This window comes from Microtus oregoni, unplaced genomic scaffold (assembly GCF_018167655.1).
Source record: "Microtus oregoni isolate MIOR12 unplaced genomic scaffold, Mior012 000003F_ref0000135, whole genome shotgun sequence".
Classification (NCBI taxonomy): Eukaryota; Metazoa; Chordata; class Mammalia; order Rodentia; family Cricetidae; genus Microtus; species Microtus oregoni.
Genome location: NW_024543062.1, coordinates 49,693,803 through 49,710,761, shown reverse-complemented (window position 1 = coordinate 49,710,761; position 16,959 = coordinate 49,693,803). Strand labels below are relative to the sequence as shown.

The following is a 16,959-nucleotide window of genomic DNA, read 5'->3' as shown; positions in this document are numbered from 1 at the left end:
AGAATGCATGGACATTCTCTCCTGATTTAATATGTTTGTAGGTGATATACATGCTTAGGGAGAAATCCTGTATTATTACTGTTACATAATTTACCAAAACCTGGATGATTAAAAAAAATTTTGCTAAAGAGGAAAAGTCACAACTATTGGTAGTGGTTCCCTTTTGAATGCTTTACAGGATAATCTGAGTGCAAACATCTTACTCTTCTGCCTGATTGCCTTAGATTGTCTTACTGTTGACTTGCCTCATTTATTTTAGTGGGAAAACTGAATATCAGACCACAAAAACTAACAAAGCAAGAAGATCGACCTCCTTTGAAAGAAGGCCCAGCAAGCGATACTCCCGGCGGACCCTACAGATGAAAGGTAAGTCCAGTCCTGTTCAAATCTTGTCCTTCTTTTCCAGTCTTCATGTGCTAGCACTCCTTGTGTGCTGGAGAGGACGCTGCGTGAGTCTTCTTAAGTCTTTTTAATTATTAAAACTGTTCTGTATGAGCTTCATATGCTACATTATAATGACTTCTGTAATTAACTGAGACTAATTTTAATAGTAAGCACAGTTCAGTAGATGTTCTCAGCGGTATTTTTGTTTGCTTTAGAGCAGTATTTTCTCTCTTGTCTTTCAAATCTCATGATGAAATGCCACTCCAACCCCTTGAATTTTTTTTTTTAATTTTAGCATGTAAAGAATACATTAAATTTTTTATTTGGGGGCTTGTCCATGCATGTGTGCATGCATGCTGTTTTATGAACCATGTCAGTGCCCTGGAACTGGAGTTGCAGGCAGTTGTGAGCTGTCATGTAGATGCTGAGACTTGAACCAGGTCCTTTGGCAGAGCAGCAAGTACTCTTAACTTCTGAGTCATCTCTCTAGACTGGTGAGATAAAGGCACTTTATAAATGGTTTAGTGGATAAAGGAGCTTGCCGTCAAATCTGATTAACCTGTTTAGTCCCCAAGACCTACATAATGGGGAAAAAAAACAGACTCCACAAAGTTATCTGCTGACCTACACACACACACACACATACACACATTCTGCACAGAGACACACAGTAAAACAATATAAAAATGAGTGGATGATACTGTAATTACTGTTAAATTATCAATGTCTGTCATACATAGATATTTACAAATTCATAAATATCATTTGCCACTTAAGATACTTCAACTCTGTAATGTAGCGTAAATTCTAATTGGTCTTAATAAATAAGACCCAGGGTCAGATATTAGGGGGTGAAAGCTGAGAGATCAGAGAAGCAGTGCAGCCAGCCAATAGAGAGACCTTTTACCTCTACAGACTCCTCGGACTCAAAGGGCGATCCTGTCCTCAGACTGCATCCTAGAGAGGTGGCTCAACAGTTAGGAGAGTGTGCCTCTCTTGCAAAGGACCCAAATTTGGCTCCAGCACCCACATCAAGTGGCTCAAATGTACCCGTTACTTCAACGCAAAGGGTTCTGATGCTGTCTTCTGAGGACAGGGGACCTGTGCTCTTGTGCGCATAGCCAGCATAGCCACACTCTAGTCCACATAACAAAAGTGAAATCCTGGAGAAGAAAACATGTGCAGTGTTTTATTGAAAAATACAAGAGGCTGCTGCTGGCGATGCTGGTCTGCCCTGCAGCATGGCCTCTGTGTTTTCACAGTTAGTCATGGTTTTACTGTGAATAGTACAGCAATTTGTCACGCAGGGTGAACTAATAAGATGTTATCTTTTCTCTTGTCAGCAAGCACAACAAAACCTGAAGATCTTGGGTGAGTAATTCCTTGCAATGTAGGAACTGAGACAATTTACATATTTAGATAATTTATATAGTTGCTATCATTAATTAAACATATTTGTTGGAGACCTTGCCAATTAATCAGTTTCATAGGTATCGGGAGGATAATAGGGAACAAAGAAACATTAGAAAAAATTGACATTCAGAAAAATTTAGCTGCATATAGAAGTAGAATGTTGTTCATATTGATAACATCAAAGAAGAAAGGTGGGTTTGCAGGGAAGCAATATTATTCTAGATGGGATTGCACTTGATCATGGTATACAGTTCATGCTACCATGTTACTGGATCTGGCTTCCTAGTATTTGTTGATCTGTGTGTCTGTATTCATCAGAGGTATTGGTCTGTGCTTTACTTAGACTATCCAGTTTTGGTATGAGAGCAATTCATGACCTCACAGAATAAGTTGGTAAATAATCCTTCCTCTCCTATTTTTTGAGATTTTTGTAAGGAATTGATATGAATTTCTTAACACTGATAGTATTTATTAAAACCATCTAACTTGGATTTTCTCTAGGCCACTTTTTAAATTCTTAATTCAATCACCTTTTGTAGACATATTTTTTAACCTATCTTAATTCCTAGGAATGTAGTTTGTAGTTTTCCAGTCTTGTTTCTGTAACACAATTATGCTCTACCTGATTCTAACTGATTTCTCGCTTTTTTCTTGGTCAGTCCAGCTGAGTATTTGTTAGTTTGTTAGCCTTTCGTTAATTCTTGCTCTATTATTTGTTCCTTCTTACTTAAGATTTAGTTTGCTCTGGCTACTTCTTCCTCTTCTTCTTGCTTTCCTTCTTGTTTTTTGTTACCCAGGACCTTGTGGGTGCTAGCTCCACAAAGTGCTCTACGACAGAGCTACATCCCCAAATGCTTCTTGGTTTTCTTGTTTCCTGTTTGTTTTTGAGACAGAGTCTCATTTTACAGCCCTGGCTGACCTGGAACTCACTGCTTGCCTACCAGGCCTAGCCTGTTTCTTAGTTGTTTGAAACAAGCTCTTTAGATGCCCCACACTAGCCTTAAACTTGTGGTCTTTCTGCCTGACCTTCTAAGCCCAGGCCTTCAGAAGGCTGTACCACCACACCCAACTTCTTGTTCTCTCTGTATTATCTGAAGGTGTGGCTTGGTCATTTGAGACCTTTGTTTATTTTTCAAGTTTTGAGACAAGGTCTCATTAGATGCCAAGCTTGCTGTGTACCCTGACTAAATGTGAACCTCTGATCCCGGGGCTTCAGCCTTTCTATACTGCCTGATTGGCTTGAACTAACCTCGGCTGGCAGAAGCGTCCAACTGTCAACTTCCCCTTGAGCACTATTTAATTGCATTCTGTATCTCTTGGTATGTTTCGTTTGCACTGTTTTGCTTCATCCCACATTGGGGTTTTTGTTTTTTTTTTTTTTTTTTTTTTTTTTTTTGGTTTTGGTTTTTGTTTTTTCGAGACAGGGTTTCTCTGTGGCTTTGGAGCCTGTCCTGGAACTAGCTCTGTAGACCAGGCTGGTCTCAAACTCACAGAGATTCACCTGCCTCTGCCTCCCGAGTGCTGGGATTAAAGGCGTGCGCCACCACCGCCCTCCCAGCGCCCCACATTGTTTTCTAACCCATGATTTCTCCTTAGAACTATTACTTATTTAGGAAAATATTGTTTAATTTCCCCATATGTGTGAATATTGTAAATCTGTTTTTTGTTAGAAAGTGTATTGATGGGGGCTGGAGAGATGGCTCAGTGGTTAAGAGCATTGCCTGCTCTTCCAAAGGTCCTGAGTTCAATTCCCGACAACCACATGGTGGCTCACAACCACCTGTAATGAGGTCTGGTGCCCTCTTCTGGCCTGCAGACATATACACAGACAGAATATTGTATACATAACAAATAAATAAATATTTTAAAAAAAGAAAGTGTATTGATTATTATTTCAGTCACTTTAAATGTCCCTTTAAAAGACATAATTATAATGGCTCCATTAATTTCAGTAGTATGTGTTAAAATGTTTTTCAAAAACAACTTCGGGCGGTGGTGGCACATGCCTTTAATCCCAGCACTCGGGAGGCAGAGGCAGGTGGATCTCTGAGTTCGAGGCCAGCCTGGTCTACAAGAGCTGGTTCCAGGACAGGAACCAAAGCTACAGAGAAACCCTGTCTCCAGAAAAAAAAAAAAAAGCAACTGTATATTGATGTCTTCCAGAATGCTTATTAAGCAGTCAAATTCAAAGCATACACAGCTTTAATCCCAGCACTTGGGAGGCAGAGTCCTGGATCTGGATGAGTCTGAGGCTAGCTTGGTCTACTCTTGCAAGACCTTGTCTCAAAAAAGACACAAAATAATAATAACTATTATTTTCACTTTATAATTTATAAATAAATTGTAATTCTATGTGCTATAAGTTTTCATATATTATACAAATATAATAATTATTTTAATAAAACCAGCAAACAACCTTTCTGTGGGTTGTGGGTGGGTGTCAAATCTGTCTGAATTTGAAATTCTTCAAAGAGGCTTCTTATTTTCAGATACTGAGTAGTCAACCATACCTTAAAAGAAATTTCTATTACATTTATTTATCTGTTTATTTAGTGTGTTTAAGTTTGTAGCAATGCATGTTTAGTGTGTAGTTGTGCATTAACACAGTACCATGTGGAGGTGAGAGCTACACCGTGAGGGCTCTAGGGGTGGCACTCCTGCTGACCTCTGAGTTTTCCTCTACAGTTTTCTTCACTTAGAACTGTTGGAGCCAGGTTATGATTAGTGATCCATTACAGAAACACTTTGCTGTTGTGAACAGGGACTCTTGATGCTGTTAAGACTAAAATGAATATGGAGTTATGGGGAGCCATGGGTTTCTCTTGTAAAGCTTCAGATTAAAAAGGAAGTTTTATGCCTCTCTGGGCTATCTGCTTTGGGTTGTTTGTTTTTCTTTTGAATTATTTAGAAGCTGTACTTGCAAAGAAATTGGGAAGGAATATTAGCTCTTTGTGTTTTTTAATAGTGTTGTTGTCATTGATCATATCTTGCTTTCTTGAAACAGACTAGGACATGACATTTCACCCTAAAGGTATATCATGAAAGTAGTAGAAACAGAAAGAAAATATTTAAGCAGAGACATGATGGGGAACAATTAAGTTTTTATTTGTAAAGTTAAAGTCCCTTCTCTAAGGTGTTTTGAAATTCAGATTTTTAATCAGAACATAGTGAGTATAATAAACATGGTCTCTTTTCTAGAATTGGAGTTAATTTCACTTTAATGGATATATGTCACTGTCTCTTCATTAGTGATGCTTTTCACTTTAGAAGACCACAGAAATAGGCTACTTAAGAAATGATGGCCCCTTCAGGATCCATTGCTGATGCATGAGCTGGCTTTTTGTACCCCATTCCCTGTTGTGGGATGCTTTGCTCAGCCTTGATGCAGAGGGAGGGACTTGGTCTTGCCTCAACTTAATGTGCTAGACTCTGTTGACTCCCCATGGGAGGCCTTACCTTTTCAGAGGAGTGGTTGGGGGGTGGGTTGGGGGAGGTAGGGGAACAAGGAGGAGGAGAGGGAGGGGGAACTGTGGTTGTTATATAAAATGAATAAAAAAATTATTAAAAGAAAAGAAAGAAATGATGACCCTTTGGAGGGAGGAAAGAGAAGGGAGAAGTGATTATAATTATAATCCCAAAAGTTATAAAAGGCTCACAGCTCCAAATAATCTGAGTTAGCCTGCAAAGATATATACACTTAAATGTATTACTTACACACAGACACCTACACATAAATAAATCTTAATCTTAAAGTGTGTGTATGAATACATATATAGTAGTCTTTCAGAAGTTAAATGAAGAGACAGCTTGTTCCCACTGAAGGTTGTTAATAGCTAATCATCTATAATAGTCAAGTTTGTAGTCATGTTAGTTAGATTTTCTAGATGTGCATGGATATATTTTAGATAGGCATTCTTCATATCTTTCAAAGACTACGGAATATGCTATTTGATGTTTTAATAACTTAGGGTTTTTCATGACAATGAGACATGTCTGCTCCTGGAAACACCAATCTACTTCAAGAAGAAGATGGGCATCGAAGAGGATCCTTATGGAGTTTGATAGCCATTTGGGCAAGAAACTGCTCTTGCCTGGACTATTGCATAAAATGGACACAGAGAACCCACAGAGAGAGGACTACTGAATTTGCCTAAAGGTGAGATGATCTTTCGGGGTTCCCGATTCATGAAGGAGTCTGCAAGACATTCTGCAGGACACAACAGATAGTGACTGAACTGACTTTGAATTTTCCTGCTTCATGGAAATGTCTGCTGGATACCACGGGCCTGAAGGCTGAAGATGGATGCCCCAACGGTACAGAGGAACTTTGGGTGACTGTCCAGGCAGTGAGATGTCTCTGTCATTTCTAGAGTTTGAAAGTTGCTTATTTCTTGTTTGCTTAGGTAATATTGTATCTTTCTGGAGTCTTTGATGGAGTTGAAGAATAGTTAGTTATAGTTACAGTTTTCCTTAGTCATGATAAAAGATAAAATAGATATTAATATTGTAACTGTAATTCTTACTTGATAACTGTTTTGTTATATGTAATTTTACTATGTTAAAGTGAAAGCCTTTCCTTTTTAAACAGAAAAAGGGGAAATGATGTAGGAAGGTCATATTTCTATCTGTTGCTTTCATTGGTCAATTAAAGAAAACTGCTTGGCCCTGATAGGTAGAAAATTAGGTAGGCGGAGTAAACAGAACAGAATGCTGGGAGGAAGAGGAAGTAAGCTCAGAGGCCATGCTCCCCTCTCCCGGGCAGACGCGATGGCTCCGACCCAGGATGGACGTAGGCTAGAATCTTCCCGGTAAGCGCACCTTGGGGTGTTACACACATTATTAGAAATGGGCTAGTCCAGGTGTGAGAGTTAGCCGAGAAGAGGCTAGATATAATGGGCCAAGCAATGTTTAAAAGAATACAGTTTGTATGTTGTTATTTTGGGTAAAGCTAGCCGGTGGCGGGAGCTGGGTGGCGGAACACAGCCCGCAGCTCCTATTACAACAACTAGGCACCTTTCTTTCATACAGTCTCAGGACACCTGACTTTGGACTGGCATGCATGCCCTTCACTCTTGACCTTGCCGTTCTGTTTCATGAATTGTTTTGCTCCAGTGAGCCATGGAGAACAGTGCCTTTTTTATAGTCTAACTATTTGACCTGAAACATTTCTCGACCTTTCGCTTTGCTGCTTCATAAAATGTACCAGTTTGAATAGCATGTTTGTAAATTGCTGGTGTCGGTCTCTCCTGGTGAGTTTGTACTAAAAGTACAAACTTAGTACCCTTAAGAAAGGGTAGTATTTTCAAGGATAGTTGATGTTCATGGTTACTAATACTGTGTTCTTTTTCTAAATGAAGAGGCCTTGGTATGCTGCACAAGCTAGCCCCATGATCTGAACTCAAGAGACTCTCCTTGAGCTTCCTTCTCACTGAGCAGTGGGACTGTGGGCAGGTGCTGTTGTACCTGGATGGAGGGCGAAAGCGAGCTATATATGAGCAAAGGGGGCAGTTACTGCTTGTGGTCCTTTACAAAGCCCTTCTCTAAGATGCTCTGAATATATATTTCTGATCAAATTCACAAACCAGGTGAAATGAAGTCTAGCCAGCCAGAACATGGCAAACATGGCCTTGCCCTTCTCCCCAATTCCGTCTGCCTTGCTAAAAACCTTCTAGATCAATTCTTGAAGCTAGCCATAAGGTCTGTCCCCTATTTGGTGCCTTCCTCTTTCTTAGACTGACTACCAAGGTCCAGCTAAAAAAGTATTAAAATCCAGCAATCAGATGTCCCCTTTGGCTACACTAATTAACATGCCCAATTAAAACTGAACACATCATTCTATCACAGAGTTCCCCTTCTGGTTTATAAGCCACCATTTTCCTATGTGCCACGTCTGTCTCCCTGTATCTAGAGGCAGTCCTATGTCATTGTCGTTGTCCTTGTCATGTCTCCCCCTACCTGGGACAGATATCCCTTCCTCCTCTCCCTTGTTCCTTTTCCCTTTTCTGTCTCCTGTCTTTGTCTCTTATTCCCTGTCCTTTGTCCCTCTGGGGGTGGGAAGTGGGGCAAATAGGTCTCTTTAGTGCTGAGAACTTGGTCTTGGGATATCTTGTGCTGACATAGTTCCCTTCATCAAGTGTCTTGAATTAACCTCAGTTGTCTCTTCATTGATGATGCTTTGTTTCTGTTTTTGGTACTAAACATCAAACTCAGGACCTCCTGGGTGCTAGATAAGCTTTCTACCAGTGAACTACATCCCAATCCCTACTTTTTAATTATTAAGAAATTCTAAGAAAAATAATGGTTTTTACATTTCATATGATCTAAATAGGAAGTTTTGATTGACTTAATACGGTAGTTATGAGAGATGCTTTTCTCAAGTGTAAATTGTTTTTGTTGTTACTGAAGTTATTCCTAGCTGAAAGAAATGTTTGAAAGTAACAAAAGAATCATAGACTTATTGAGGCTAACTTATGCTCCAGGTAGGCTTGAAGGGATTTAATGTGTAGACCAGGAAGTCATTTTCACCAGGATCCTACAGTCTGGGAAGAGCAAACATGACTCCTTAGAAAAAAGGGAAGAGGGAGCTGGGAATCAAATCTGGGTCTCTTGGAAATCCAGGACCCTTAATAGTCAATAATAAAGTAAAGTAATAATTGAGATTCAGTGGTTAAGACTGCTTGGCTGTTTTTCAGAGGACCCAATTTTGATTCTCAGTTCTCACATTGAGCAGCCCACAACTGCCTATAACCTCAGCCCCATGGGATCCAAGCCTTCTTTTGGCATCTTCGGGTACCCTATCCAGGTGTACACATGGATACACATACATAAATAAAAATAGAATGAATTGTTTTCTTTGTTTTTAAATGGGAGAGGTAGAGATAAAGGCATCTGCCCCAGAGCCTGATGTCCTGGGTACAGTTCTCAGGACCCGTATGGTGAAAGGAGATAACCTCTGGCCGGTTTTCCTGACCTCCGAACATGTACAAAGTAAAGGTTTAAAAAAAGAAAAAACTTTTAAAATTCTTGTTATTTTAAATAAAGGGTGTTTTGCAAATGTGTAATGTTTCTGATGAAGCTTAAATCCCATTACCATATTATCCATACTAACTAGAACAATTCTGTGTAAATTATATAAAACTGAATACTTTGAGTACAGGTTGTAAGTGAAAAGAGAATATAGAATTATTAATTTGAAAAATTAAAAAAGCACATGCCTTTAATCCCAATACTTGGGAAGCAGAAGTAGGCAGATCTCTGTGAGTTCTAGGCCAGCCTGGTCTACAGACCAAGTTTCAGATCAGCCAGGACTATGTAATGAGACCTTGTCTCAAAAAAAAAAAAAAGGAAAGGAAAAAAATTGGAAAGAAATAATAACCTAGAATTATAGTTATACATATATACATTAAAAAATAAAAGAATGTAAAATTACAGGTAAACTTTATGTATGTGTGTATACCTATGTCAGACTTACCAAATGACTCCACAATTCTGCTCTTGGATTTCATTGTCTCAATCAAAGCATGGATTAATACCTTGAAGACATCTAAGATATGTATTTACATGGGTGGACTTATAAACACAAGATGTCACTGATGTAGGTTCCATGGAAAGATTTCAAACTATGCAAACTATTTCAAGCTTTAACATGCAAGTTAGATATGTATGACTTTGTTGAACTTATTTTACATACTTTTTAAATTTTTATTTTATGTGCATTGGTGTGATTGTGTTAGATCCACTGGTACTGGAGTTACAGGCTGTGAGCTGTCACGTGGGTACTGGGAATTGAACCCATGTCCTCTGGAAGAACAACCAGTGTTCCCAACCACTGAGTCATCTCTCCAGCCCCTTGACATACTTTTTAAGGAAACAGTTTTAATCAGTTCTGTTCTATTTGGGTCTTTATGTTTGTTTGTTTGTTTGGTTAGGTTTTTTAATTTATATTGCTTTAATTTTAATTACATTGCTCTCTCCCTTTCTTCCCTCAGTCCTTTTATACAGGGTTTTTAATAGGTTTTTTTTCTTTCATTATAGTGTTCATGATACTTCAACCCAGAATAATGACTCCCAACAGGTAAGACAGTAGTAAGTTTCTAAAACACCAGAGCACATATTAATTGGATATTTGTAGTGTGTGATATTTTACAACGTTTATGCGTTTCTCACCTCCAACACTTGTCCTTGTTTTACTAAGATACTGCGAGTAAAACAGATGATTTGTAAACATTTTCTGTCTATAAATATGGGGTATCAGTACATTGTGAATGTTCATTTGTTACCTAAAATTAGTGTATTAAAATTAAACATTTGATTATATTACATTTATGTACTATATAGATGGCACTCCATTTTAATGTTGTATTTCTTGGTGTTAATATTTCTATTTGTTAGATTTTGACCATACATATAGGCAAAACAAATGCATTTTATTATTTTTCCACCAAGGCTTGGGGTGTGAGGTCTCCTGTTCCTGTGATCCCTTCCTCAACCTCTGGTCCTGTGCTGGTGGAGATAGAGAATCTTCCGCAGAATTCTGCAGCAAACCAACGCGACAGGAAATGGTTTGTTAACTTCCTAAACCAAATATTGCTTGCACAATTGTATTCTAAACTTTTAAGCTATAATCTTGAAGCACTTTAAATATGATTGAAAACAAATTATTCATATTTGTGAGCTGAAAAGGAACAGACTGAGCAGTCAGAGGGCTGGTGAGCGTTAGGTCTTGGATGAAGAAGGGGGGATGGCTGTCTTAAAGGCAGAACATAAGACTGCTGACTTTGGCTGATGTGATCTGGGAATGGCTGGTTAAAGTCTAAAAAAGAAGAAAGAAAAATATACCAGTTTGGGGAGCTCGAGAAATAATTCAGTGAAGGTAAAGCTATTTTTATAAAATGTAAACACACAGATATGAATACTTTGTGGCTTGTTGGATTTTACCAGGTGGGTTTGTGCTTTCCTAGAAAGCTGTGGCTTGGGGAGGGCTCTCTGGAAATCATTTGGGCTGAGTGGTACTATGGATATATCGTCTGTTCAAGCTTTGTGCCTATTTATTGAATGCACTAGATGATTCATGAGATTTTTCTCTTTTTCTCTTGCTCTTAGTTTGTTAATACCTGAAACCTAATGAGTTTCTGTGGTGATCTCAAGGTTTGGGTCGGCTTTCTGTGCAGCCAGCTCTTCCTTCATGGTGGTGGGTCAGCAGTGGTTGGTAGCTCTCTCTGTCTGTGCTATGTACTCTTTCCGCTGGTATCGTTGGCTTAACTAACCACAGGACGCTTTGCCTGTGATGGTTGGATATGTTTTATTTCAGTTCCAGATAATTTGCAGTTAAAATTAAGGAGGATATATTCTCCCTTGTTTTGTCCATATATGTAGGGTATGATATAGGGAATATGATATAGGGTATTTAGGTATGTATTCATATGTGCATACCAAAAGAGTAACAAATGAGGGCTACATATGAACAATTTTATTCTTTAAGATATAAGTTTTGGGGGGCTGGAGAGATGGCTCAGTGGTTAAGAGCACTGACTGCTCTTCCAAAGGACCTGGGTTCAATTCCCAGCACCCACATTGCAGCTCACAACTGTCTGAAGATCCAGTTGCAGGGGATCTGACACCTTCACACCAATGCACATAAAATAAACTATAAAAAAAATTAACAAAAAAAAGATATAAGTTTTGGGTTCTTGCTAAAGATAGCAGCCCAGCAGGCAGTTAAAATACATCTCTTTAATGTGCCACTGAGGCCGATGTCACACACAGTGAGTAACCAGACTTCAACTGTCTTAATATATGCATGTCTTTCTTTAATACCAAGCAAAAATCTGATTAGTTTTCTTCCTGTGCTATGACGCTAGGTCTTTATTGAATTCCATTTTAATGAGTACATATTTAAGTCTGCTTAATTTGATTTGTTAGACATTACCAGTTCCTTTGGTGTAGCCTTTAGAGAGAATATTGGATTTCAGTTTCAAGAAAAATGAAAAAAATTGGAGCCATGTGCCCTCTTCCTTTCTCTGGTTGTGCTGACAGCTCCTTTGCTGAAATGGAGATGACCCTGAAAACCTGATGAGCTTCAGAGTACGTCAGCAGGGCCCGGAACTGACACCCACTGGCGTGTCTTATAGCTAGTGACTCTCCAGGCTTCTGTAAAGTGCGTCCTGCCTCCCATTCTTTGTGTCTGCATGCTTAGATTTCAGAGGCCATAAAGCAGTCCTCCTTTAGAAAGTGGTCACAAAGTCTGGAAACTGACTGGGTGCCAGGACAGCCTGTGGAACATCTTACTTCTAGCAGATGGTTCGGGGCCAGTTTAAGCCTATTTCCTGTTCAGGTCTTCAAATTTTTCCCCCTTGTATCTTAAATGAAACCATTAACTAGGTGAATGATTTAATGTCAGTAACTTAGGATTTGTTAAGATATTTCATATCACTTGAATACATGAATTGTTTATTAACAAAAAGCCCGATGACACTGCTTGCAAGGCTGAGACTAGAGAGAGGCTTTGTTGAGTCCTGGGATTTGAGTCCATCCTAGCAGCAAAGTAACCTTATCTCAAAACAAATAAAGCATGCCCATAATCCCGGTGTTTGAGAAGAGGGTGCAGGTACATCATGATTCCAGGCCAGCCTGGGCAGTGTGATAACCCAACCCTATGAAAAAACAAAAATGTATAGAACTTAGGAAATCTGGTGTCTGTAAACCAGAACACAAGTCAAATTTAATTTCTATATCAAGGGGTCATGAAGTTTGCTTATGAAGTCTGATGAGCAAGTTGAATTTCAGTGAAGGAAATAAAATGATACTAATAGTTAAAAGTACACCTTCCATGTTTATTTTGAAAATTTCCTTTTTAGTTTTCCCAAGGAAAAATATTAAAAATTAAGTTAATATTTTATAGAATTTGAAAAATAATACTACTTTTTAAAAAAAATCTAGATTTTAGTTGCCTTTTGTATTTGAAACACTCATTTTCTGGTGTTGGTCATGTGAAGGATGTGCTCCCGTTGCACATCTCAAGAGTGTGGCAGGTGTTTTCTCTCTACTGGAGGACTGACTCGTGTGACTCCCTAGGCTGCACACGCCCATGCCTGTGAACTTCTGCATCTAAATCCCTGTGCTTGTGGCACTTCTGCGCTCTATCTGTGCCTGCTGCTTTCAGCTTGTGCTCCTATGAACTTTGATTACAGAAAGGACAATCATTATTGTTAATTTGGAGCACTGATATAAACTTGGTCAATGCCTAAGGGAAGGGCTTTTATTTTTAATGCTCCTGAATTTTATTTCCTGGATTATACTTTTTTAAAATCATGTAAATTTGGAGATCATTTTTATAATTGCCCTTTCCATATATGTCCTTGCCTTTCTGTAGAATTCTTTCTAATATTTGAATAAAGCTCACTTAGAATTTTTGTGCCACAAGAATTCCAAACATTTCTATGTTGGGAGTGTCCCAGCAACAGCAGGGACAGATAACAGAATGTTTTGCCCTCTTTGACTTTCCTTTACTAATTAATTCACTTAACTGATTCTAGTTATGTGTCTTTTCGTATTGGTGCTTTCCGTTACATGATCCATGTAACTGTGTGGATTTCCCCTTCTGCTATTCTTGAATATTAGCGTTGCATGGTAACTTCTCACCTTAGTGGTGCATGCTGGTCACATGGCCTTTCTCCATTACACATCCGTGTTCTCTGTTCCTGTTGACTAACTGTACTCCCACTCCTCAACCATCTAGGCTCTCTGCTACCAGTGACTGCTGTCAGCGTGGTGGAAACCAGTGGAGCACAAGGGCCTTGCCCCCACCCCAGACTGCACATAGAAACTACACTGACTTTGTTCATGAGCACAATGTGAAGAATGCAGGAGCCCACCATGATGCTCATTTTTCTGGCCGTGCAGCCATGACCGAGATATGAGCTGTTACACCTTTTAGGCCATGGGACTCTGCCATCCAGGTTGATAATGTGTTTTGTGATGTTTATAGAGGATTGATTCCATTGGGAGCATTAGAGAGAATTTATTTCATACCGAGTCACTAGTTATACAGTGCTGTAATTGACTTCTGTGGAAGGGTAGGGGATCGGAAAGAGCTGTAAGCTGTCACTGGTGATGGCAGGCATTACTACTGTGTTGAAAGGGGATGCGTACCACTGTGGCCTTGGAAAGGGTGTTCAGAATTTTAACATTTAACGCGTCACTCAGAGAATCTCTTAGGATGTTGTGTTTATGGTAAACTGTCGGTTATCATCCTCCCACATGTCATCTGAGTAGACAGAATTTAGAAAATAAGACGCAAGAAAGCACACCCAAAAGGAGCCATGATCAGTCATAGTGTCCCAGCCTTTTGTGGTGCCATAGTAATACCGTTCTCACATACTGCATTCTAAAGTGACCCATGCCTTAGTTTCCCTAAGGACCTGTGGTTGTAATAAAAATTTACTATACTTTATTTTTAATAAACATATTTTGTTACCACAGGCCTAGAAACTGCAAAAACAATATGATTCACGTAGAGATAGGACTGAATGGTTACATTACTAGCTAGTGGTTATACCAAATACAAACGGAAAGCTTTCTTTGCCTGTAACTTTTTTCTTTCTCATTGAAAATCCTTGACAAATCACCCAGGTATGTAACACCTTCCTAATCTGGCCTTATATAGCCTTAAAATAAAGTTCTGAAGTCAAAAGGGTACCATTTTGAGAGGAGTTGCATATATTTCATACTTTTAGTCTTTTTTTGAACCTTGCAATGTAGTTAATTCAAGCTTTTTGGTTTAATTCATTGGAGGCAAACCAGGTGGTAGAGTACATTTCTGATGATGGAGACACTACTGTAAAGAAGCAGTATTTCTTCTTACAGATATTTTAAATTTTGGAAAAGTTTCTGAAGTTTATGTAAGGAGAAATTTGAAAGTTTATTTTGAGAACTGTTGATACTTTTGAACTAAAAAGCTTTTTAATAAACAACCTATTGTTTACTGATCCTGCTTACCTCAGAGGTTGGCTTCGTCCTACTGGTTCTCCCTGCTGGGCAAGGAAGACAACTTCAGTAGGATTTGATAGTAGGTTCCTGATACAGATATAATGGGGCTTGTTGGTAGAAGACAAATGTGTAAACCAAAACATTTAGAGCATGAAATCTGGGCAAGTCTTGATCTGCTTTATCATCATATAAGGGGATCATTGCCTAAATTTGTTATAAATAGATATGGGATGGATGTTCAAAATATTAACAATCCTGAGTAAGAGTTAGATAGCCCAACTTTTAAGACAATCATTACAGAGGGTGCTTTAAATAGGCACTAATTGTATGACCCTTTGAGGTTTCTTTTGCTTTGTTTTGTTTGTTTGTTTCTTTTTTGCTTAGGTTATAGTTACTAAATATTCTCTATGGTGTTTGTTTTTTCTTTTTCTTTTTAAGACTTGTTTATTCTTGTTTATTTTCTGTGAATGGGTGTTTCACCTGCATGTATGTCTGTGTATCTCTGTACAACATTAGTGTGGTGCCTCTGGAGGTCAGAGGAAGTATTGGTTTGTAACGGCGTAAACGAATGCAGACAGATTGTAAAAAATGTATATATATATAGCTTTAATGTAGAAATAGACTTACAGAACCACCGTTCCTGCGGAGACCAGGAAAGCAGAAGCAGCGGCTAGGAGCACGCTCGCCAAATTTATAGGCAAACATTAGCCCGAGGCGAACACGCCCCCTTAGGGGCGGGACTTATCCCTACATCTCCCCTTTTCGTCTAAATAAGACAGAACTAAACCAAATACAACTATATACAATAATAACAATAAATATAACAAACAATATTGAGAACAAAAGTTTTGCTAAACATTCTATCTCAAGGAGTCTAAATAATGAAGAGAGTAACTACAATTATATAATCTTCAACTCCGTCAAAGATCTGAGAAGGGAAAATATTACTTAACAAACGAGATATATCCAAAATGTGCAACAATTGACAGAGACAACTGACTACCTGGGCAATCACCCAAAGTCTCGTTTGCAACGTTGAGTCAAGTCGTGTCTCCTAAGGGTCCCATGTGCGTTCAGCTCTCATATCAATAAGCTGATCATCTCTGCTCTAAAATCCTAAGTCCCCAGATAACTGATATGGTAACAGTTTCCTGCCTGTCATAGGTTACAGTTTAAAGGCAGCAGCAGCAAGCAGAGCAAAAGTATTCCATCTGTTAACTGTCAGGCCACGTCTGTGAAACATAGATGACTCAGGTGTGTGTGCGTGCGTGCGTGTACATGTTCGTGTGTGCACATGCAAATATTTGAAAATCTAAACTGAACTGGAAAACATTTCTGGTTCCAAGAATTTTGGATATGGGCTATTGAACCTGCACTGTAAATACCTGCTCTCGACTGATGGCCTCAAGATGGCCATACACGTTTCTGTGGCAGCGAGGTTTACCAGTGGTTCAACCTGGATAAATAAATGTCTGTACCATATTTCTACTCTCATTGTACTATCTGTTCAGTGACCAGAGTCTTAGACTTGAAGTGGAGAGTGAGTGATTCAGAAGGTAAGGCCACGTGTCCTTAACTCTGATGCCCTGCATTTGACCCTGGAGCCCACGTGTAGAAGGAGACAAGGGGCTACTCCAAGTTGCTCTTTGACAACTATGTGTGCACACATACAAATAAAAGTAACTATGAAAAATCAGATTTTGAAGCTAACCTGCACATATAATTCCATCTGTTTTGAAGACTGAAGTAGAAGGTTCCTTCACGCCTGGGAGTTTGAAACAAACCTGAGCAACATAGTGAGACCACTATCTCAATGTCACAAAATAAATAGTCTAGACTAGAGAACCCTTCCAGAAGCACATGCTATGGTGTTGTCCTTCTGATGAAAGGGAATCGTCAGCACAGAGCCCTGTGTTTGTGTATGGAGCAGTGTTTGGCTGGTTCTAGTGAATATAGCTGACATTTCTGTGGTGTTTTTATAGATGGTGTAGTTGAAAAAGAAAAGCTAGTGATCTTCATAAATGAGCTGGTGATCATTCTTTTATGGTTAAAACTATTCTGCTGGGTATGGTAGTTCATCCATGAAAGAGGGTGAGGCAGGAGGATTGCCATGAGTATTAGACCCTCAAGAAAAATCAAAATTCTTAGGTTTTTAACCTGTCTATAAGTATGATC

The 16,959-nt window shown here is 39.0% G+C and overlaps 1 protein-coding gene across 4 annotated transcripts in view; it reads left to right on the top strand.

The window, feature by feature from the left end:
* Positions 1 to 16,959, top strand: part of Epb41l5 (erythrocyte membrane protein band 4.1 like 5) — a 114,332-nt gene that overhangs the window by 37,646 nt on the left and 59,727 nt on the right. For 3 of the 4 annotated variants that reach the window (XM_041648399.1, XM_041648397.1, XM_041648398.1), the window contains exons 13-16: positions 260 to 366; positions 1,728 to 1,755; positions 9,832 to 9,871; positions 10,243 to 10,358. In XM_041648399.1, coding sequence (XP_041504333.1) covers positions 260 to 366; positions 1,728 to 1,755; positions 9,832 to 9,871; positions 10,243 to 10,358 — 291 coding nt within the window. Of the gene's footprint in view, positions 1 to 259; positions 367 to 1,727; positions 1,756 to 9,831; positions 9,872 to 10,242; positions 10,359 to 13,534; positions 15,314 to 16,959 lie in introns of those variants that run through there. The other variant, XM_041648400.1, reaches the window with a different exon arrangement.